The following is a 24104-nucleotide window of genomic DNA, read 5'->3' on the forward strand; positions in this document are numbered from 1 at the left end:
AGAGCGAATGGTGTGAGGAACTCATCCAACGCTGGGCAGAAGTTGCAGAAACTGCTTGAATACTGGCCAGGTTTCTCCCGTTGCCATCAAGAGTCCACGGTGGGTCCAGGCAGAGACAAGGGAGACAGGAGTAAAACTACTGAGTGAATCAGCCAGGTGAACTGGCTAAAATAGGGGACGCCTTTGAACCACAAAAAACGCAGGCCAAGGCTTGAGGAACGTGTCCTCCTTCCACCCAGAAGGTGCCTGGCACCAGCAGCCAACCAAGTCTGGGATCACTACCCACCATTTCGGCCCCTTGCACCACCTTCTGCAACAGCAGGGCTGTGGGCAGAGCGGGACATGCCAAAAAAGCAGAGCCCAGCCCTGGTGAGCAGGACATCCTGCCCTGCTGTGCTGGCCAGGCTTGGTCCTGTCTCACCGCTCCGTGCCCTCCTCGTGGGCTCTGCTCTCTGAAGACAAAGCCACGTTCACACACGCCAGTGTCACAGTCACCACGCGCACGGCTGGGACCAGGGGAGTGCTACAAGCACAGTAGCTACAAGGGCTCCCCAGCACCCACTCGAATGGCAGCAGGAGGAGGGGGAAGTGAGGAAGGTCCAGACAAGGTACAGTCCAACAAAAACTCCTGACTGGTCCCACCGGCAGCACATTCCTCCCAGGCAAGAGCTGGGAAGGTGGAGGACTTGCACCAAGAGAGAGACTGAGTTGAGGACAACCCATGTGGCTCTGATGTCCAATCTCTTGTTTTCCAACACCTGCATCTCATCCCTGGTTGCCTCCTGCTCCCCTTTCCCTTCTCTCCAAGGTGTGAAGGAGCAAACCTCTACAACAAGCACAACCAACACAAACACAGCAGTGCTACCCAGAGGGTGGGAAGTGTTCCCGTGGGCGCCGTGTTGCCCGGGGCCAGGACCCGTGTCCTTTCATAGAGGTGCAGCTTGTCTTTGTTGGAGTGAAGCATCTTCACATCCTCAAAGGCATAGTAAGCAGCCAGCATGAAGTTGACATCCCCCGTGGTGAGGAGGTCAAAGACACAGGACTGGAAGTAGAGGTCCTCCACGGGCAGCTTCTCCCTGCACTTGGCCGTGGCCGTTTCGTAGGTGAAGGCCTCGGGGGGGGCGGGCAGGGGGGGCCCCTTCCGACGGGCACGGCCCTCCGTGGCCTGGGCCGAGCGCATGGTCTGGAAGTCAATCTGCTGGTTGGCTGGACAGCCACGGAGGCACAGGTAGAGGCCCTGACTGTCCCGGTCCTCCACGGCGTTGACCACCTCCTCCGGCATGCGCACGGCGAAGGTGAGGTAGCGCCCCACCTGCCTCACCACGATGGTGGTGCCGATGTACTTGGCCTGGATCTCGATGTGCTGGCCCGACACCTTCTCTGTGATCTTCAGGCTGTTGGCTCCGTGCTTGTCCCCTCCATTCTTGGAGCCGTCGACAAAGGCAGCGGGGAGCTCGTCCATCTCCGCCTGGTACACTTTCTGATCCACACACTCCTGGAAGCTCTTGAAGATGATGGTGAGCTGTGGGGGAGGAAAGCAGCATGGTTACAGCCAGTGATGACCACCCGAGAGGACCCAGCAGCAGGGTGGGAGGTGGAAGGGCTGGATGCTCACTCCAGACAGGAGCGTGACCTCCAGGCTCATGGTCCTTCATCTTAAGAAGTGGCCCTGACTTTTAGCCCCCCAGACATGGTGATCCTGCTCCAGCCAAAGGGTGAAGACACTTGTGTAGAGATCCAAGACCCCGAGGCTTGACTGAATGCACCACCTGGATCTGCCTGTTATCTCCAGGCCCAGCGCACGAGCTTCCTTGCAGCTGGAGCTGGGTGGAGTATCCCTACTCACAGGCCTGTGGCAGCATGCCCGTGCACGCAGCACTGCCTTGCCTCCAGGGCTGGCAGATGGCAGCAGGGATGAGCCCTGACTGCCTTGGAGGCGGTGGAGCTTCTCTTCTGACTCCCATGGCATTTACATCCCAAGGGCTGGACCAATTTGTTTCCCTAACCAATTGCAGACCAACAGGATTTCTCCCATGGGCCCTCAAACACGTCCTGCTCCATCTCAACCCCACAGGCACACATGTGCTCAGCCTGCTCCAGTCACCCTTCTAGGGGTGACTTCGTGGTGGCCTTGGCACTGCTGGGTTAATGGTTGGACTCGATCTTAAGAGGTTTTTCCCAGCCTTAATGATTTTGTGGTTCTATGATACAAACACAGCCCAACATGCCTCCTCACCCCTGGCTGAGCTCAAACACAGGCCCCTTCCAGAGGAAGGACTTCACAGTGCTTGCTCTTCCCTTGCTGGCCTGGCTTTTGGAGGGAAGACCTGGGGAAGAAAATGAGTCGAATTTGCATGTACAAACAGTACAAATTATGTTTCCTCTTTCAGCTCTTACAGAGTTGCTCTTGCACCTTTCTGCCCATGAGGGAGAAGCAACCAAGGGGACCTCCTGCCATGTGGGCCCCATGAATGGGGAGACTGAGACCTGGCCAGAGTGGCGTGGGGCTGGAGAAGAGAGCAGAGAACACAAAGAGCCCCAAGGACTGAGTGCTCCCATCGTTTCCAGCAGCACAGGGCTCACAGCAGTGCTTCCCACAGCTCATGCTGCAGATCTCATGACTAATCCCTGCTCACCACAAGCCTGTGAGGCAGATAAGAAAAGGCTCAATTAAGATGGTGATCCTGCGATCCCAGTAGGTCCTGGGATCCTTAAAGACCACTTTCCTCAAGCCAGACTTTCTCGCAAGCTTCAGCAGGTTTTGATGTCTTTTAGCAGGTAAGGACATCAGAGCATCATTAAGTATCTTTTAGGGGGCTTATCTGGGACAGGTCAGAACCTCACTGCCAGTTCCAGCTCAGGATAAAGGGGTGACATCCAAAGCAGAGAAGCAGCCCCTCTCCTATACATGCTTCTCTCCTCTCCTCACACACAGGGAGAAGCAGAACTCCCAGACATGGTGGGACAGGACATTTTCCAAAAAGCAAGAGGATCACTGCCCACCACTATTTCTTTAGCACAAAAAGTGTCCTGTTAGCTTTAGAGCTGTTGCACGAGGGGCAGCACACCAGTTCCTCAGCTCCAGGTCCCACCTGAAGCTGAGGCTGTGACACACAAGTCCTGCTGTATCACAGCAGCACATTTTCACTTGGGCTCTCTGTGTTTGTCTTGTACCTTCAGGATGTTTATTTAGTCTGTCAAAGCACCTCCAGAACAGACTGTTCCCCACAAAATGTCTTGACTTGGCTGCAAACCACAGAGACAATTATAAGCCTGGGTAGAGGGGAAGGCAGTGTGAGGAGCTCAGCTCCCTCCAGGCTTTTCCTGCAAGCTGGAGTCTCCCTGGAGAGAGTCCTGGGTTTGCTTGGGCCTTGGGGTCCCCCAAGAGGTGCCAGCATCATTCCTGATCTGGCTGTTCATAGCAATCCCAAGGTGGGAGTCCTCTTAATTTGCAATACCTGGCTTGGCCATGAAGGCTCCTGCTCGCTGTGATGGGGCTGGATGTGCTCAACAAGAACCACATTTCAGTGAAGGCTGGGGACAAAAGAAGGATGGACATCTGATATTTATGGCCAAACATTCAAATTCAGAGGAGCTCATGCTCTGTCTAACCCTCCCCAAGGAGATGTGCAAATGGGGGAAGACATGGAGGGAAGAAAGGCTGCTCTGAAGCCTCTCTGCCCTCGCCCACCTCTGTCCAGGGGGACAAGGCTCACCTTGCTGGTGGCGGTGGCCGAGGAGCCAGGCAGCACCGGCGTGTTGGTGACCTGCACGTTCAGGTAGTTATTGTCTATGAGCGGCCAAGCCCCCTGCACCTTGCAGGTCTGGAAAGTGTCCGTGAAAGTCCTGAGGTGGGGGTCCCCAAAGAGCCCGCAGTGGGTGTAGTTGGGGGCGGCCGAGTGCTTGTGAAAGCTCTTCTCGTAGTGGCAGATCTCGGGGCTGTCGGAGCGCTCCTGGCTGTCCCCAGGGGGCAATGTCCGGAGGCGGGGCTGGGACGTGGGGCCATCCTTGGAGCAGTTGTGCTGCACCATGAGGTCGTCTATGCCATGCACGGCCGAGTGGTAGGCCAGGTCTCCCCTGCAGGTGCGGGCGGTGCGGCGCGTGCAGTGCGCGTAGGCCCGCAGCGCCGTGCAGAACTCCGGCGCCTCCTCCGCGCCCAGGTGGTGCGAGCCCGACGTGGCCGCCCAGAACTCAGAGTTGCACTTGAGGATCTTGCATGGAGATGTCACTGCGGGAGGGGAGGAGAACACAAGGGGGTCAGTGCTGGCTTGCCTGCGGGTGGGATGCCCAGCTCTAGCCCGTCCAGAGGCCGCGGCCTCCTCCCGCTGCCCAAACTCATGACACCGGCCCGGCCGCGTGACGGGGCCTCGCTCACCAGACGTGACCCTCTCACATGACCCAACTCTCATGCATCAAAGCTAAAGAAACCAACAGGATCTGCCCCAATTGAAGCCAAAAAGGGAAAGAACATCCAGCCTTTAGATGAATGATCATGGGGGGAAACCATGGTGTGGAAGAATGGGACATATTCATAAGCAATGATGACGGAGGATCATTAATGCAATGGGGTTTTTAATGCCCTTTTAGGGTTTGACATTCTAAGCTCTGTGCTGCGTGAGTTACTGGGCGCTGTGTCCACACACTGATCTCTACCAGCACAAAGCTCTCTCCCTTTTCCTCCTTTACAGGCTTGGGCAAACAGAGCAGCATCACAACCACTGTGCCCAGGTTAGAGCAGAACCAGTGCAATGACCCACCCTGCAGCACAGCCAGAGCCCATCCACCATCACCAGTGCCACAGCAGTGACGCTGCAGCACTTGTCCCTCTGCCTCTGTAAAGAAACAGGAGCCAAAAAACCTCTTTCTTGGCATCTGTGCGGCTCTGCCCAGCCCTGGGAGCCCGTTCCCCACCACGGCCCGCTGAGAGAGAACAAGAGGTGGAGGAGAAAAACCGGCACAGCAGGTGCGGGGATGCCAGCGAGCCCCCGCCTTCCCTTCCCTTCCCACCCGCCGTGCGCTGCCCAGGCGGAGGCAGAAGCCAGAGGCTGCAGGGCCTTTGCCGGGCTCAGCTGCAGCCCTGGTGCTTCCTGGCAAGGCAGAGGAAGGCAAAGAAAATTCAGATCCTGCTTCTTCCCCCCACACACAACGTCTGTTCCCTAGGGCAGTGTGGCTTCCCTGGAGCAGACTTGAAAGTAGCTGTGCAGAAAGCACATGGCCACCGCTGAATGTCACAGACGCTGCTCTGCCCCTGCCAATTTGGAGTCTTGCTGGGTGAACCCAGGCTCACACTACTTAAAATTCATGGCATTTTCCTTCCTCTCAATCGACCCCCTCAGAGCACTTGGAAACAGGACGGGTTCAGGCAGAAAAGGCAGCAGGAGGAGGAGAAGACAAGTCCCACCATTTCCAGATGCTTTCATGGTGCCTTTTGCAGGCATGCCCATATATTCCTGTCTTGGGGCTTGTTTAGAAGGAGCTTGGCAGGGCATCTGTGCCAAAAGTATCTCAGATTTGTTTAGAAAGAAAGTTACAAAACCCAGTATTGTTTCAGGGAAAACAGTATGTTTGAGTTTTAAACATCACAGTGCTGGAAACCTAAACAGAGTTGGTGCTGGAAAATCAGAAAGGGAGATTTAGACTATAAAACACTGAGCAGTTCGGCTGTGAGAAACAAGCCAGTCTCCTCTCTGTTTTGAAGAAGGCTGAAGTGCAAATAGGAAATGGTGACAGGTTCCTCACAGTTTTAAAATTCATGTTTAATAAACTCAGATGCTAGCAACAGCACCGAGAACCCGGGAGCTGTTTGGTCTTGGCAGCATCCCACTTAAACGTGCAAGAAGCTCTTTGGAAAGCCTTTAACTCATCATTGACCAGAGGTGACTCAACAACAAGGTTCTGACCTGGGACATGGGCTCATATTTCTGCTAAGTCCTTTGCATGTATGGGTCAAATTTAAAGATATTTATTATTTCTCATCCCTCTCTTGTTCATCCTAGGAGTGTGGTTTTTCCAGGACTGTCATAATGGAGGGCGGGAGTCAAAACAGCACGCAGGAGTGTGACCAGTGCCACCACTGCTGGTTATCCCAAACCCTTGTGGCATCAGGCAATTAAAGTCATTGCTCTCCTAGTTGTTATGCTAATGTACAGCTTGAGAATGCCTTGGGGTTTCGTGTGGCAGAAGGTGCTGTCACTGCAGCCCGACCTGCCCGCACAGCCCCAGGAGAAGCTGGAGGACACATCCCTGGACACGCAGGAGCCGCACACCCCACAGCTCAGCAAGGCACCAGGATGCCCTACACAAAGCATCCCATCCCGGGAGCACCTTGCAGAGTCCTGGCTGCAGCACTTTTCCTGCTCCAGCCCTTCAGCTGCTGTGTAGAGAGGATTTTTTTCAGTAGTAACAAACCCACTGCCTCTTGCTCTTTAAGGACTTGCTTCACTCGCTTGGATGAGGAGATGCAGGCTGCCTAGGGACAGAGAGGGCCCTGCTGAACAGCCCCCCAACACCCAGTGCCGGGCACATCCTGCTGCTGAGCATCCCCCACTGCTGCCCTGCCCGGGGTCACACATGACTTTATAAGGTACTGAATTAAAAAACCCCAACCAAAGGGAGGGCAGGGAAGCCCATCTCCTTCCTCCCTGCGCCTGAAGGGGGAGCGTTCTGCTCTGAGATGTTATCGCTGCACTTTTGGCACCGATCCCCTTCTGGCTGTTTCGCTCAGGGCCCCATATAAGGCCAGATCTCCAAATCCAGGTGCCCCGGCGCTGGGCGCTGTGTGAGCGGGGCCGCTCACGCCTGGCCTTTCCCATGGACATTTCCCCAGCCACCCTCATGGCAAAGCCTTCATGCTGCTGGGGAGGGAGCACAGCTGACAAAGGGATCGCAGGAGAGCAAACACGACCCTCGCCCCTCCCAAGCAGCCTTGCCTCGTCCCCTCTGGCAGCAGCTTTGGCACAGTGGTGCAGGCTCATTTGTACCCCGGCCAAGAAACGATGTTTATTCAATTTCGCATAATCTATTTTCCATCGACTCACAATGGTTCTGTTTTTCAACCACAGATGACTTAGCATGGAAACAAATCCCTCTCAAGCAGGAACCCAGCAAGGCTCTCTCTCCTGGGATCTGTGAGACATCCCCAGGTATGGGTGATTTCTCATCCATGGCAGAGCAGCCTTCATCTCACACACAAGTGACTTCAACCCCTCCAAGCCACCTCCCAACCCTCCCCACGATCTTCTTTCAAGGCCTTGGTGCCACTCAAACCAGAGAACAAAATTTCCTTTGTTATCTTGAAAGTTAAAGCCAGAAAAAAAAAAAATCAGAAAACCACCTGGACTAGGACAGCCCCCTCCCATATCCCCCATTTGTTCAGGGACACTTCCCGTGAGGACTCCTGAGGTCTGTGCCCACTGAAAACCCACCCCGTTCCTGAGCAGGCTGTTTCAGGAGTTTATCACCTTTACAAAACACGGGTCTTGGTTCTAAGTGGATTTTATCTGACTTCATTGTAAGGACATAAAAAAGACCAAGCGATTTTCTCCAAAGCAGTAAAAGGTCCGTTAGTAACGAGTGTTTCCCACAAAGATATTTACACACTGCAATCAAGTCCCTTGTCAATCCTCCAGATAAGCTAAACTGTTTGCACTTTTAAGTTCTCGCTGGAAGGTGTTTGCCCAGCCCCACCATCAGATCTCCCTCCAGCAGCCTTGTTTCCTGCACAACCTACCACCCCGACAGGACACGGGGATAAAGACATGCTCACAACTCTCCTGAGGTCAGCCTTCTAACCATGACATCCCATTGAGCAGGCAATGAAAGAATTGTGACCTTTTCCTGAGCTCCTGGTTTGGAAAGCCCTGGTCCTCCATTCAACACCATCCCACGGACCACCAAACACACACTCAGGGTTCTGGGGTATCAGATGCCCTCATCATCAGTACATTGCATTACCTGATGCCAAATTAAGTGTTCAAACATATGCACACACCTAACTTTAACAGCATTTAATTATCAGTGCCCCCCCCCCATTCTCCCTCTAACGGGTGTCAAGTAACCTGGATTTCATTTACCCAAATCAGGCTCTTACAGAAAACTAGCACAAAACCAACATTTCATCTGTTCTCCTGTAATTCCGGTAACAAAGAGAATTACTGGAAATTAATTTCTGTAAGCAAAAGCCAATTCTTTTAAGACTCTTGAATGCAAGTTCACCAGACCTGTTAATTTTAAAGTGTTCACTGCTAAGCAATGTTTTTTAATATCCTCTTGGTTCCTAACGGGCTGGAAAGTATTTCATCACCCACATGTGATGCAAATACATCATCCCGCGTTTTTCCAAATACATGGATTGAAGTGTAGATGTGCAAGCCTCACACATGCAGTAAAGGGCCTTTTTGGAGAACACAGTAAAACGTAATTACCTTTGGCCTCAGATCTGAGCGCCCAGACTTAGGCTCCTAAACACATATTTATTTAAGTAATCTAAATAAACATATTTATGCTGACACCTCAATAGGAAAGGCACGATTCTCCAAGGTGCTAAATACCAGCAACATCTGCCAGCTTCAAGGAGATGTGGGCTACTCTGCTCACAGGCAGACAGCAGTCACCACCAGAATGAAAACGAACCCAAAAGTATTAAAAAAAATAAAAAATCAAAAATCACGTTGCTCCTTAAAAACACAGCACAAGGGATTGCTTCCAGCAAGGTATTGGGAGTCCCAAGTAAAAACTGAGGGAATTAACACCGTGCTTCATATCCAGCCCCTCATGCTGCTCCTGTCCCAGGGGCTGTCCCCATGAGCAACATTCCTCATGGTGGCCATGCTGGACCCACATCTTGATGCCCATGAGGGTCGTGAGATTAGATACAAAGAAGGAATTTTTTTACAATTCAGGTGCTGAGACACTGGCACAGGTTACCCAGAGAGGTGATGGGTGCCCCATCCCCACTGAAGAGGTCCCTGCCCATGGAAGGGGGGGGGGGGTTGGACGGGATGACCTTTAAAGGCCCCTTCCAACCCCAATCATTCTGTGATTCTATTTTATGACACGGATCAGCCGGCGCCTTGTCACACCAGGGAGAGAAAGGAGCGATTCGGTGCAGCCCTGATGGATGGGATGTCACGGGCAGGGACAGCTCTCCCGCAGCCCACGGGGCACCGTGGGGCGAGCAAGACCCAAGGGCCACCTGACCCAAGCTCGGTGAAAGGATTTGTGCGGGAAGGCAGCGCCGGGCTCTTCCAGCGACCTCCTTTGAACTGTTAATCAAGCACAATCTTGCAGAATAATAGCCTGGTTATTATTGCCTTGTTTGCATAACAAAGAGGCCCAATAAAACTGATTTGACTGTGCTCAGAGGGGGTGTGAAAGATCAGCCCTGAGAAAAGAGCTGCAGGAATGCAGCAAACTGCTCCAAAGCCTCAACCCAGGAAGAAAGACAATGCAATTTGCCATCAAGAAAAGCCCAATAGACCAATAAATTACCCATGTGCAAAGGGATTAGATCAGGTTTCAGTTGCACTGAAGTGGGGGGAGGACCAGGAGGAGGGGACTGAAAGAGAAAAATAAACCTGACTCGCTTAAAGAGCTGGGGCTCATATTTTGCAAGGGTGTGCGTGGGGAGGTTGGCTCGGAGGGGCCACCTTCCACGCTGGGGAAGGTTATGTGCTCATTTCCACTGGCAAAAGCAGCAAATGCACTAAATCCAGGCAAAAGCCCTACTTTGTGTACGATAAAGTGATTCTAGATGTACCCCAGAGCACACCTCAAACCATGCAGCTTCCTTTTACCCAGTCCTTGTCTTGCTCAAGAGGATGCTGGGGGAAGGAGAAACCAGCTCCTTGAAGTCAGAAGAGGGACACAGAAAGATTTTTCTCGTTTCAGCCCATGTCAATCACTGAAGCATCCAGAGGACCTGCCACGGCCACCTCCTTTCTGTCCTCAGCACCGAGTTCACGGCCCCCCATCTCTCCTCTGCAGGCATCACAGAGACACAGGGCAAGTACAGGCAGGAAACCAGCAGAGTCAGTGTCTTCAGCAGCTCCAGCACAAACTGCTGCACGCTGCCGAAGGAGCCCTTGATCGCTGCTGTCACTTAGTCAGCTCTTTTGGCTCCAGACTCAGCTTACGGCTGACCCGGCATGCTCCGCGCCAGCCAAGGCGGCTCTCCCCAGCCCCCCAGCCAGCACTGCTCCTCCAGGCTCAACCTCAGCATCCATGTGCAGGGAGAAGGGTGAGCAGACACCATCGGAGAGGGCACCACCCATGGAGCTGCCAGCCAGAGCCGTGCTGCTCTGAGAACTACCAGCAAACCTTGGGGAGTTCAGTAGGCATGATGGGCTGAGAGAGGGAACCAGCACAACAGACACTGCAGCAACAGAGTCACAGACTTTGTTCTTGAATTTTCCTCCTGGGATTTGGGCCTTAGTGCTACCTTTGCCTCAGCCCTTGAGCTTTTGCCTGCTCAGAAGAAGCGGTGCCAGTGGGTGGTTCAGGAGATGCAGGTTTAACTCCTCCACGAGCTGGTGGATGGAGGATGAGCAGGGAGGGAAGCGATAAGGCAGTGATCTCTGACTCTTCCTCTGCAGAAGGGCACTAACAAAGCTGGCTCTCCAGCAGCACAGTGTGCTGCAGGCTAGGAAGCTGTTCTGGGGCTGCACACCTGACCTTCCCCGTTGGGAGTGCACCTGGACACTTTCACCAACAGTTCCGAAGACCTGGTAAATCTCCTCAGGCAAATGGTCCAGTTTAGAGATGAGGACACTGAAGGATGTTAAGGCTTTCACCCAAGATGAGCACCGTGGGAAGAGAGGTGAATTTGCACTTTCATGCCCAGCATGAAGCATCACCCTCGCCTTCCTCCTCAGCCACCACTATTCATGTCCCCATATCTCTGGAGCAGCGGTCCCTGGATAAGGTCACCTCTGCCAGCCACCCCCACTGCCGAGTGTTTCAGGTTTCCAGCAGACATCTCTCTCCCCATGCCAAAGCTGTTTTCCCAGGGTGCCTTTGAAGGCAGCGCTGCCACCCACCAGTGCCCGGGGGCCCCCCAGGTGTGGCAGCGGGTCCCTCGCCCTCCTCCCCCTCGCCTGGGCCGCGGCAGGGCTGGCAGGGAAACACTTTCTGCTCACAGGTGTGGATTCCCTCTAGGAATAATCATCCCCGCCGTGCTCTTGTGAAATTTCAACCCTTCAAACGCAGAGGTAAATGAGATACAAAACGAGGAGATGGAGAAAAGCCCGGAGCACATAAATCTGGATGAGGCAAATTTATACAATTAGATGTCTGCCAAAAAATTGCGGCATCTCAATCGGAGGCGTTGGCTTACGCAGGGCGTGGGGTGGCAGCTGCCCGGCTGGAAGGCAGCAGCCCCAAAAGCCCATCAAGACACCTGACTGATGCTGGAGCCCCACCTGGGGATGCAGGGGACCCCTGTGGATCCATTCCTGCAGACTGGGCTCCCATCCAGCACCAGACTCCCTCCCCATCACTCATACCCCACGGAAGTCACAGAGTCTGTTCATCTTTCATGGCCATAGACCTTCAGAGGTTTATTTATTTTTAAATGCTGCCTCTCCTGGACTCAGGTTTTAATTTTAAGAAGAAAAAGTAACTTTCTAACTGGAACGCACTCCCCCAGTCCCACTGCTCCCCCACTTGTATCCCAGCACAGTGATGCTTTCTCATGTGGGCTGGCAAAGTTCAGAGTCATGTCCTGCCACATGCCCTTGTCATCTCAGAAAGGGCCAGCTGGAGTGTGTCACACAGCAAGAGAAAAAGGTAGCTTGTCCAAAACCCAAAATGCCATAGATCATTACTAAACCTTTGGGGACCAAAGTCAACAGCTGTCCAGGAAGGAGAGGAAACCAAGGGAGGAGAAAATTCTTTGGCCTCGAGTGAAGCTTGCTTTCTGCCTGACCCATAAAACCTGTACATCAGGGACAGCTCTGATTGCTGGAACTGAATGGCCAAGCACTTCTGGATGCTCATGTAGTGCAAAGTGGGACTCAATGCCCCCCTGAAGGACCTGCTGTCCCTGCAGCTGTGGGGACACGAGACCCTGGCCACCCCACACACCACGGCCAGGCTATCAGACAGAGCGGCTCAGTCTGCGCCTACCAGGGCTGCGTGTGTGTCGGAGCCAGCTTGTTCTCTGCAGTGAGAGCCCGATGACTTCATCAAGGGGATGGCATCTGGTTTTGCAGTTGGCTATAATTCAATTCTCCCCCTTGCTGCAGGAATTTCAGCTGGTGGAGCAGTGATTTACTCAGCCGAGCTGCACTTGAGTGCAAAGCAATCTTGAGGCTACAATCGAACGCACTGTTATTTTGAGAGCTCACAGACAAGGGAATAAATATCCTCTTCTTTTCATCCCAGTAGCTGCCAAGTGCAGGCTACAGAGCTTTTTAAAGGCATTTAGGAGCTCTCCTCTAACAAGTGCACTCTGGATGCTGTGCACGGTCAGGCAGGACCTTGCCTGCACAGCTCACTCCTGATCTGTGGCATCAGGATGGGATTTGCAAGGACAGCCAGACACAGGCCAGGGCACCCCTCACCGGCCCACCACGGCTGCATCTCCCCACAACCCCCATCCTCCCCAAAACCCCTTCTCTGTCACCCTACCACACATCATTCCTGGATTCCAGCAGCCCTGAGCTCACTCCAGCCCCCTTCAAACCACCTGGGACCCTGAGGTTCTTTTGGTCCTGGGTTCCTACACTCCCCCTTAGTCCAAGTCTGGTGTCTGCTCCAACAGAAAAGCAAATCAGACCAAATCAAACTCATCTAGATGAATCAAAAGCCCTCATCTTTGACCTCTTTCACTGTCTCACCAACACTTATCCCTTGGGAGCAGTAGGGCTTGGCTGTGGGATCCCCTGAAGGACTGACGGGCTGAGGAGGGGCTTGGTTGGGCCACACACTGCTATGCCAGAGCCTACGGATGCTTTATGGGATGTGCCCATCAGGGAGCCAGAAGGGAGACCACAAAGCTCATTGTCACTGGGGCCGCAGCCTGGCTCTCCAGGGACAGCAGGTCAGGGCAGAGCCCCAGAAGAGCCCCCAGGTCAGGAAGTTTTTATGGTTGCCCAGCCCTCTGAGCACTTTCATGTGCACATCCGACTCAGCACAGCTGTCCAGGCCACAGAGAAAGAAACCTCCACTGTTCCCATGATAAACCCAAAGTCACTCTTAACATTGCCTTGTGCCCAGTAACCAAGGGCCGGGAATTCCACGATTTTCTGTGGAAAAAAGCAACATATCCACCCCATTTATAACAAAAACAAGGCACCTCCTTCCAGCCCCACAACGTGCCTTGCTGGCAGTGGCAGAGAACTCCCTGTTCCAAGTACAAGACCAGCTCCAAGCTTGCAACAAAACAGGGAAGCCAAAATATTTCCAGGTTTACGTTTGAATCCCTCCCTTCTTCTCTGCCCTGACAACATCCCGCACAGGCGCGTTCCTCCCCTGCCTCTACCTTCCCCAGGATGGGCTCCATGTTCACAGCACTGTGGGGTTATTTTAGCCTCTAAACCCCGACCTCAATTTTGGCTTAATGCGGCCATCACCTCCCTGCTGCTGAGACAAAAGCCATTTATTGACTACTCTGATACACATCCAATTGGGTTGGATCCTTATCTGGAATCCACTACACTGCCTGGATGGACCCAGAGTAGAAAACTCCAGATTTTTTACGGAGGCAGGAGTGTATTACAGCCAAAAACAGCCAAGCTGGAAACAAACAGGGTAAGCCAAAGCAAACCTGAGCCTGCCACACCTGGGGCAAAAACACCCAGGGCTAGATTCTGGAAGTACAAAAGGATTTGCAAGAAAACTAAGCACAGCCTGTACTGGGAGGCACAGGTTTGTTTCACCCAGGAGATCAGGGTCTCAGCTGGGAGAGCACCCATGAGCATCCAACACTGGGACTTGGCACAAGCTCCAAGGAGAATTTCTGCCAAGGAAACAGTGAGCAGTGGCGTGCTCTGCCCAGACCTCCTTCCCCAGCTGCCTCACGGTCACCCTGACCTACGGCCAGAGCACCCAGCCCAAGGGCACTGGATGGTGGGGGCTGCCCAGGAGGCAGCAGGGCGAAGCCATCAGTATGAGAGCAGCACAAGTGGGAATCCAGCCCGGGCTGTGAGCGTAGGGGGGGTTAAGCAAATAAATAAATAGGGCAGGACTCGGCGAGGCACTGATCTGACACGCCGAGCACCCGCTTGGGCAGCCTCCAGCGGCCCTGCTCACCTGGGGCTCCCAGGAGGGCTGCAAAGCCTCCTTGGTGCTGGGAACCTGCTGGGAACCCACAAATTCCCAGCAAGCATAGGGAAAAAGGGCCAAAAGGATATGGCAGGGAATAAATCCTCCTTCTTCCCTACCTTCCCACCCACAAAACTTTCAAAGAAGCCCCCAGCCTGCTCCCAGCCCACGGCACGGGGAGCCCCGTCTCCGCCTGCGCCCCGCTCCCGCGGGCTCTGGATCGCCTCGTTCTGCCAGTTCTTTGCACCTTATTTGACTGCTGAAGGGAGAATCAAACAAAGCAGCCAGCCAGATCTCCTATCAAGTTCTTTCTTGCACCGTAAATCTCACAGCCTCGACGCTTTGCAACTCAACCGCTCCAAAAAGGGCGTTAAGCAACACATATGGGAGCAGCTCCAGAGTTTCCAGAAAAAAAACAGGGGGTTCAGCTTCCAGCCTGCTGGGAAATTTCATGGGAAGAGTGGGGTCCAGGGAGACACCTCAGTGCTAAGGGCAGCGCTGAAAAGGTCTTCCTGGAAGAGGGCGAAGAGGGCAAAGATGGGAGGAAGGGCGTAAAGCAGTTATTTATTTATTTCCTACATGTGTGTGCAAGACTGCTTCACCTACGGTTATGCAAAAGAAAGGCAGAGGCGATTTTAAAATTAAGAAATTAAAATTTTTTAAAAAATGGAAGTTTTACTAAAATAAAAAGGGAGATAGAAAAACTCTAAGGCTTAAATCTCTCCCTTTCTCCCTCCTTCTTTCTCTCAATTTTTTTCCCCCCTTGCAAGTGAAAAAAAAAAAAAAAAAAAAAAGAGGTAAAGAAACTGGAGAGTTTTGGAAGGAACAAATCCGCCTCTGTGGACTGGGTTTCCCCTCCCCCAACAAAAACAAGCACTCAGGGCTTGAAGGAATTTGCAGGCAGAGATCTGCCAAAAACATTGTGAAAAACTATGGGGGATTCATTGGAAACAGATGGCGTTTTCAGCTGTAATTCTGAAATTCTCCCCTTTTCTGACACAATACAAACATCGGGGCCGGGGGCGGCGGGGGGGCCGAGCCCCGCGGCGGGTGCGAGCGGCCGGCCCGGGGGTGCCGATGCTCGGCGGGACCATTTGGTTGCCATCCCGCCCTCGGACAGCACGACTGCTCCCGGCCCAGCCAGGGCAAGTTTTCCAAGCAGACGAGGCTGCTGAGCCCCCGGAGCCGTGCGGCGGTGAGGGAGAAGGGGCGGCCGCCCGCAGCGCCCGCGCATCCCCCGCCCGCCCAGGTGCGCCCCGCGGCCGCGCTCCCCCCGCCGGGGCCGTGCGACCCCCGGGCCCCCACCGACCCCAAACCACACCGCAGGGACCCCCCCGAGCCCCTCCGCGACCAATGCCCGGCTCTGCCCTCCGCGGGGGCGAGGAGCGAGGAGCACACCGCTCCCACGGCAGAAATGTCGGCTGGGGGTGTTCATAGGTGGGTCACCCCGCCAGTGTCCCCCCTTCCTCTCGCGGCAGCCGGGAAGAGCGGAACAAGGTAACCTGGCGCTGTCAGGAACACCTCCTCCCGGCTGCCTTCGCCGCTTTGATTTCCACCATCTCCTTCCTTGTGGGATGAGGAGCGGGGAGACAAAGAAGACGAGGTCAAGGAGAAACACCCACCGCGACTGCTTGGGGAACGGGGAATTGGGGGTGCACGCAGCAAAACTGAGCCCCACTTGCTTATTTTAAACATGTGGCAAACTGCTGCGAGGAGAGGGAGAGGGAAAGAGGCCCAGGGACAGGGGAACGGGGGCGGCGATCCAAGGGCTGCCAGAAACACAAGGGAAAAGTCTGCAAAATAAAGAGGCTGTTCCTTACCTGAAGGGAAGATGCAGAGAAAGACAGGGAGGATTTGGAAAAGTCCCAGGGCTGTGGATCCTGCCCCTCTCCCCATACCCATCCATCCAGCTCGAGCTTTAACCACTATCCTCTCCCTGGAAGAAGAGTTTAAAAAGGAAAAAAAAAAAAAAAAAAAAAAAGGAGAAGGGGAGAGAGGAAGAAGGGAGAAAAGGGGAAAAATAAATCAGTCGAAAGAACTTGCGGGGGAAAAAAAATTAAATCAAAATCCCCACATGGCTCCGCGGAGCGCGGCAGGCACGGGCGGCCCCAGCTCCGGGCTCTGCACTGAACGATTACACAGACTTTTTCTCCTTCTTCTCCTCCTCCTCCTCTCCATCCCCTCCCATTAGAACCCAGCCCCAGCCATCAATCATCCCGCTGCCTCCCAATGCCTGCATCCTGCTCTGCGCCTCCTCCTCCGAGCGCGCCCGCCTCCCCGGCCATGCTGCGGGAAGGGGCGGGAGCGGCCGCGGCCATGGGAGCCCGGCTGGGAGGAGCGCGGAGAAAGAGCCGGGAGAAAGAGCCGGGGAGAGCCCTGAGAGGGGGTCGGAGACGGGGATGGGGCCACAAAGCTCTGCCGTGCCCTGGGGGAAGGGGGTGGCGGTGGTCTCACGCAGGATGGGTAACGGGAAGGGCTCTTGATGTGTGCCAGCATCGCAGCTCGGTGGCACTTTGGGACAGGGGCTTCCTCCCCACCCCAGTGGGTCTCAACACCCACTGTGCCTTGCCTGCCCCTCTCCCATGGGCCTACCAAGAGCCCTTTGATCCGAAGAACAAGGTAACCTTGCCCTGGGATCCTGGGCCCAAAAATTAAGCAGTTTCGGTAAAGGGGCTGTCATACAGGAGAGGAGGGAAACTGAGGCAGGGAGGCTTTAGGCAGCTGGTGCAGGGTAGGGATTGTGACAGCGACACTGAGGTCTCCAGCCCGCTGGGGGATGGCGTCCCCCCAGCACATGGAGTTCCTCCATGTCTTCCCAGCCCTGGCACCATGGTAGGTGAGAGTTTCACAACAGTTCCAGGTCATTCACCTGCACCTGCACTGGCAGCGGTGAAGTAACCCCAGGTGACTCAGAAACAGCAAGTCTCCTAGATCCTTATCATTCAACTGGCACTCCTTATGTAGGGGCACGGCTGTCAGGTACCCAAATCCAGCTGCCAACCCACCCAAGGACTGATGGAGATGAATAACAATACCCAAACTCAGGACTGCCACCACTGCCTCCTGTGTACCACCAGCCCACTTACACACCTGGATGTTCACTGGGGGAAAGTCTCACCAATTATGTTGGTATGGTTATCCCAGGGTCTCACTTTTACGCCTCCCTTAGAGATCCTCTGGGCAGTCCCAGGCAGGCACCAGCCCTGGGAGAGCCCTGCCTGCTCACAGACCATCAGGTGGAACAGCAGCTTCGAGCACACAGGCGTTTGCCTGCTGGGTTTCAAGATCCTCTTTTCTTCCTCCTGCAATGCCACAGCGTGTGGAGGTGAGCAGATTGGATCTGCATCCCCACCATCCCAGGGGTCTGTGCCACCCATGAGAGGGCTAGGCTGGCAGGAAGGCATCCACTTAGCTTGGATCTCTTAAAAATTTCCCTTGAGGGATGTTTTAGCCACAGTGAACTAAGACCACTTCAGAATGAGGGTGCCCACGAGTGTAGGCTTTAATGACTTCCCTGTTTTGGATCATTAGCTCTCCTTTGATGGTGTGTCCCCTTGCCATCCGGGTGTTTCATCTCCTTTCTTTTGGGGATCTTATACAAAGAATAAAAGGATGATGGTTGTTTTACACCTTCTCCCAACTCTGTAAGACCACGCGTCTTTCCTCCTGCAGGTTGGTATAGGCTGGGATACTCCTTGACATTTCTTCTAATTATTCTTGGAAACCTCCTCTTCTAGCTCATAAACATCCTTAAGGATGCTTTTTTAAGTGACTGTGGCTTAAATCTCTAATAAGAGTTGGTGATCTCCTTCCTGTCATGGATTGAATCTGTGATCCAGTACAACACGTATCCCACAGAAAGAGGAAGAGGAGATGGGAATAAATATCCAAGAAGCAAAGATATCTTTTAACACCTATCTATTTCTCCATGAGGGAAGTGAGCCCCCATGCTTCCAAAGAAGGAGGAGCTTCTCTGGGGCTTTATCCAGGCTGCAACAGGAATTAAAACACTGCAGCTTTTCCATCTGGGACCCAGATGGGATCAAAAAATCCTGTGGCCTTGCCTGCCTAACGGAATATCTGCCTTGGTCCTGCTGGTCCTAGAGCTGTGCTCAGATGGTGTCCACTAAAGTCAGAGGGAGCTCTGTGTGCAGAGGAGCTGCCAGAGTGGGCAGAGCTGGGCAGGAGATGAAAGCTGGCAGGCTGGATCCAGACCTGTAGCAGAGGCAGTGTGGGAGGAACGCCGACTCGAAGCACCTCTTTGTGGGGGATGTCAAACAGGGGCAAATATGTCCAAACCCTGCCAGCTGCTCCTACCACCCAAGAAGAAATGCCTGCTGATGGGATGTGTAGGCAGCTGGAGCTGGAAGGGGCCTAGGGGGAGGAGAGAGAGGGTCTGTGAGCTGGGGAGAGCCCAGGAAAGGTGGGGGAAGATCCAGGGAATGGGGTTCCAGACCTCAAATCCCTTCCTCTTGCTCCCATCCTCTCCTCTTGCAATGCAACTTTTGCTTTTATTTCAAAATAAAAAAACCCCATAATTTCTGCTGTTATCCTGACTGATGACATCTAACATGATCTGTTTAACTAAAAAAACCCATCTGAATTAGGAACTTTTAAAACCCAGCTGTTAAATAGCTGCTGCGAGGCTGCTTTGATGGTTTGACCTAAAGCACCACTTTGGTATTGCCGTTTTGGGGCAGGCTGACACATTGCAGCGATAGCCTGGAATCCAGTCTGAGGCATTACAGTTAAAATAAGACCCTTGATGGAAATTCTGCCTTTGGTGTAGGGAAAACTGTGCTGCCATAAAGCAACGGTCGGATGCCCCTGGCTCCAGTTTGTAAAAATTTCTCCTTGATTTTGCTCCGTTGCATCATGCATTGCAAATGGGATTGCTGTTCTTGGCACTGATCAAAGCAGCGGATTTCGCTGGAGAAAACAACAGATGTGTCCAAACCGTAACTTCGGGGAGGAAAAGGCCCCAAATAAGGTGTGTTTCTGAAATCCTGCTCCCCCTTACATGGTTTTGAAATAAACTTCACCTTTCTGTTTAGCTGAATCAAAGCTCTGGACTTTAAATCGCCTACTGAATCAGAGGCTGTGTGAAATTCGGATCTGTGCCCTGCTTTATGGGGATATCTAGGCTTGGAAATGCGGAGCTACTGCGTTTCCCCCAACTTCTTTCCTTCTCAAAGCCCGTCCAGGACTCCCTGTTCAGGCAGCATTGAGCCCCATGCTCCTTGCAAACAGAATGTGGGAAACCACCCACCGCTGACATGCAACCACTGCAGCGGCTCAGCTCCGGGGCACAGGCACCTCTGTGGTCATCTGCACATTGCTGCCGTGTTTGGTGTCACTGTGGAGGGGTGACATGCAAATCACAGCCTTCTCCGAGGTATTTGCAGGATGCTGGAGGAGTCACAGTTCCCATGGGACACTCAGCTGGGATCTCTGGGCTGAACTCTCCTTTTCTCTGCCCTGCGTGGCTGAGGGCTTCAGTGGGGCTGAGTGAATGTGGCTGATTTGAACCCAGAGGTTTGCAGATGAGGGCTGCCCTTGCAGCCTTCCTAATGGAATCATTCACTACCTGTAATTATATGGCTAAAATAGTAAACATGGGTATTTCTGAGGGCTGCAACTAGTAGTTAGAAGAGTGGATGTCGGGGCTCCTGGTCTGCTCCTGACTCTCCCATGAACTTTCTGTGTGGCCACTTTTCACACCACTATCTCCACACTCCTGCTCTGCCTCAGGACACGGTGTTCAAATCATGGCCTGTCTGGGATAAGCCATAATCACTCCTGCAGGAAGCTAATCCTCTGCAGGGATATGTGTGTGTTTGGGGTGAGCAGCAAAAAATGCTCTGCAGGGATATGTGTGTGTTTGGGGTGAGCAGCAGAAAGCAAGCTGCTCCTTAAAGGAGGAAGAAAGGAAGTTTGGAACGGAAACCCCCCAAGCTGTTGCCTGGAGAGGTTTGACAACTGATCCCAAAATGTTTGTGAAAATAAAAGCAAACATTTTTGCGCTGAACAATTCCCTCACTAAAGAAAAAAACCCTCTGAATAAGAAGAACCAAAAATACCCCAACATTTTTATGCAGCAACAGCCACCTCTGATATCTACAATTAAATTTAAAGACCTGCCTTTTACTCATCATTCCAAGCTGCCGAATACGCATCTAAACCCCCTTCCCTACCAATGTTTCCTTGCAGGTAAAGCAGGAAAATGTCCCCCCAGGATCTCGTTAGTGCCCTGCACTGAACTTTGGCACCAGCTGGATGGGGCAGGCAGATGGGATGGCATAGAGCTGGGCTTTGAAAAGCGACCCACTCCTGCATAGCAAAGTGCAGAGAGGAGTCTGTTGGTTTATCTAAATCCTCCTTCCCACAGCTGCCCCTGTGAACATCAGCCTCACCAACCTGCCTGTGTAAAAAGAGGCCAGTTGTGAAAGGTGGAAAAAAAATACAGCTTTGTGCCACCAGTAAATGAAATGTAAGAACTCTTTGTTGACCTGCATCCTTGCATCTGCAGATTAACTGATTATCAGCAACCCCCACTGAAGTCACAGTGGGTAACCTTCTCTCCTCAAATTGCCTGCTGCAAGCCCACAGCCATAAAAATCACCTCTAAATGCTGAAAAACAGCCAGGCTGCATAAGGGGAAGGGAAGACGGGCTGGTGGAAAACGTCCAGTTTCACCCATTTTTTGCCAGAAAGCAAAACAAGCAGGGATATTTTAAGGCAAATAGAGTTCATCACATTGACTTTTTGGACTTGTTAGCACTCATTTGTGTCTCTCCCTTTCCCTCGACTGCAAAGCCCTGGGGGGTGAGGCCTAATTCTTACACATGGGAACATGTAACCATCCCTTGTTCAGCAGTGTTTGGAGGGCTGGCTGGAATTCACCATCTGTATATTTCATTCTCTGCAGGGAGCTGGTCTTCCTGACCCAGTCTCCTCTTTGGGGTAGATATCAAGCAATATCTCTGTAGTGTATCTTCTTCACATCTGGGCTCCCCTCTAAGCAAAAATAGAAGATGGGCTGGGAGGTTCCCTAGAGCAAGTTCAAATGGCCAAACGTCAGCTCAGCAGAAAAGATGGATACATCTGAACTGCCAAAAAATGATCAGAATCATAGAATCACAGAATGGTTGGAGTTGGAAGGGGCCTTAAAGATCATCTAGTTCTGATTCCCCTGCCACGGGCAGGGACACCAGAAGAACTGCAGAGAAGTGGGCGCTTACCAGCAGAGACAGAAGGCAGTCTGTGTGACGGGACAGTCTTTCTCTGCTGCTTTTAAAAGCTCCTGACATCTCAAGAAAGTGCAAACATAGCTGACTAATTCCCCTCCTCTGACTGACAGGTCAGCTAAGGACATCTCCTCGATCCTATTTAAAGGTGGGAGATGGCATCGAGTGTTTGCAAGCCTACATCTGCAGCACTTTGAGCAAGGGGTGTTTGAAGGATCCTCTGGAAAAAGCTCTGTGAAACCCAATCAGCTTTGCCAGGTCTCCTTCTGTCAATTTGCAACAGCAGTGGCCAGAAATACAACCCAACACAGGATGCCTTTCCTGCGTTCTCAGTTGTGAGACACTGAGTGACAGTGACCTCAGATGATTTAAAACTTTGCACTGAATATCTAAGAGACATTCCTTCTTATGGGGGGAAAACCCCCCAAACCCAAACAACTTTAATCCAGCACTTCTGTGGGTATTTTGGCAAACGAAAACGGGAGGTTTTTTGAAGGGGGAGCATCTTGGACTTGGCACCAGGAGTCCTCCCGGGCGTGCCTGGCTCGGGGCTGGGCTGGGCTGGGCTGGGTTAGGGTTGGGCTGGGATTAAGGCTGGGACTGGGGATGGGGTTTGAGCTGGGACTAAGGCAGGGTTGGAGTTGAGCTGAGACTGGGATGAGCTGGGCTGGTACTGGGCTGGACTGGGATTGGGCTGGGCCGGGGCTGCGGCCCCACTGGGTGGTGCTGTTATCCCTGCGCCGCCTGCAAAAGTATCCAGTTTATAAAATAAATGCAATCCAACGCCGCCTTAAACCACATGACATAACAGCAGCTTGCGAGCTCCCATTAAAATCTCAATTTGGGGAAATTGATTCTACCTCTGAGCAATTGCGATGCAATTACTCCAACAGGCAGCAATCAAGAATCACATCAAAACAACACCAAACTTTCATCTCCTGCCTCACAACCACCACCACAACAAAAAGCACCTGTCTTGCAAACGCAGCCCGGTTTCCATAAATATATGTAATTTTTAGGAAGGGCAACATTTATATCCCAAAGTGGAAGCTTGGACAAGGGCTGCTCTGGCTGGTGCGTTTGAACTGTGCTGTCTGGGGGCTATATTCTGTCCCCCCGTCTCCTGGAGGAGATTTTTGGGCTATTGACGGGCTCAGGACATCAGGGACGGAGTCGCTCCCCCTGCCCTGCCGCACTCCCGCTGCCCATCCTCTCCCTGCGCACAGATGTGCCCGTCCCAGCCGTGTCCCACATCTGTCCAGCTGTCACCCCACGCCTTCCTCCCCTCGGAGCTCGTAAACCCCCCAAGCACTTCGGAACCCGGGGAGTTCAGGGAGAGCTTTGTGTCCCCGCTCCGGTCTCGATAACCGCGATCAGCCCCGGGATGAGCAATCCGAGGGAAAGGGGGAAATATTGGGGAGGATGTTTACAGTTCTCATCAGTGGTCTGCAAGGAATTACTCGACTGACTTAGCGCAGCAGGGAGCAGCTTTAGTGGCAACCATCAGAAGGGAGGATAAATGAATAACCTCATGCATGCCAGCTAGCGCCGAGCCGGGCAGGGGAAGCGGGAAAAATCCAGGTTCCTTATAAAAACGGCCGGGAAGAGGGGAGCCAGGAGGGGACCGGGAGCCTCAACAGGTCCGGAGGGGGAAGGGCCATGCAGGGAGCCGGGGGACATGCGGCCGGGGGGGCCCCCAGCCCCCGCCCCGCTTACCTTGGCGGCCGCATCAGCCTCTCCAGCCCCGCGGGGGTCGGTGCGGGCAGCCGCGGCTTTTTTTTTTTTTGTAATTTTTTTTTTCCAGGAGGGGTAAATAAAACAAAAATGAAGAACTAAATAAAATAAAACCCAAAGGAAATAAAATAGTAAAAGCCCCCAAAGGTCGAAGTGGGGGTGGCAGGGGGGGTGGAGGCCGAGGGGCGCGGGCAGCCCCCCGCCCTGCGGGCAGCCCCGGCGGGGTGCAGGCGGCCTCGCTCAGCGGGACGCGGGGAGCCGCATCGCCCTCCCGGAGCATGTGAGAGGCAGCGGAGGAGATAGAGCCAGATAGGGAGGTCCCCTCCCTCCTCCCTCCTTCCCTTCTCCCTCCTCCCTCCTTCCCTCCGCACACGCTGAGCAGCGTCGTTCGCAAGGAGCGGCGGAGGGAGGGAGGGAGAGGGCGAGCGAGGGAGGGAGGAAGGCTCAGTCCCGACCCCGCGAAGGGGGGTCTCCGCTGCAACACCCCCGACCCCCAGCACCCCCTCTCCGTGTGCAGGCAGGCAGGGCTGGGGGACGTGGAGCAGGATTTCAGGGTTTTCCCGGAGTGGTGGGAATGCTCCACCTGCAGCCGGAGGAGATTAAGGGGAAGCGGGGTTTGGGGAGCACCCCCCTGTCCAGCCTCTGGGGTATGTGTAGGTGCTGAGAGCATCTTTACATTGATGGGGGATAGTGACAAAGACTGGGACTGGGGGCGGGAGGAGGACCCTCAGCAGGACTGCGCGGTGGGGAAGGGATGGAGAGCCCAGGCTGCCCTCAGAGCCCCTCAGTGCAGCTGCCCAGCCCAGCTGCCCCAGCACCCAGCATTGCCGGGAGCTGGGCAGTGTGGCAGCTCGCCCTCAA

At 53.6% G+C, this 24104-nt stretch overlaps 1 protein-coding gene across 1 annotated transcript; it reads right to left on the reverse strand.

Annotated features, from left to right (window-relative positions):
* Positions 1 to 826: 826 nt before the first annotated feature.
* Positions 827 to 23590, reverse strand: RGMA (repulsive guidance molecule BMP co-receptor a). Its single transcript, XM_038147442.1, has 4 exons — positions 23226 to 23590; positions 16083 to 16198; positions 3717 to 4228; positions 827 to 1522 (listed from the first exon to the last, which is right to left on the reverse strand). The coding sequence occupies exons 1-4, from the start codon at positions 23237 to 23239 to the stop codon at positions 827 to 829; spliced, it is 1338 nt and encodes a 445-aa protein (XP_038003370.1). The 5' UTR covers positions 23240 to 23590.
* Between the last annotated feature and the right edge of the window lie 514 nt (positions 23591 to 24104).

The sequence above is a fragment of the Motacilla alba genome, chromosome 10, assembly GCF_015832195.1.
Source record: "Motacilla alba alba isolate MOTALB_02 chromosome 10, Motacilla_alba_V1.0_pri, whole genome shotgun sequence".
Classification (NCBI taxonomy): Eukaryota; Metazoa; Chordata; class Aves; order Passeriformes; family Motacillidae; genus Motacilla; species Motacilla alba.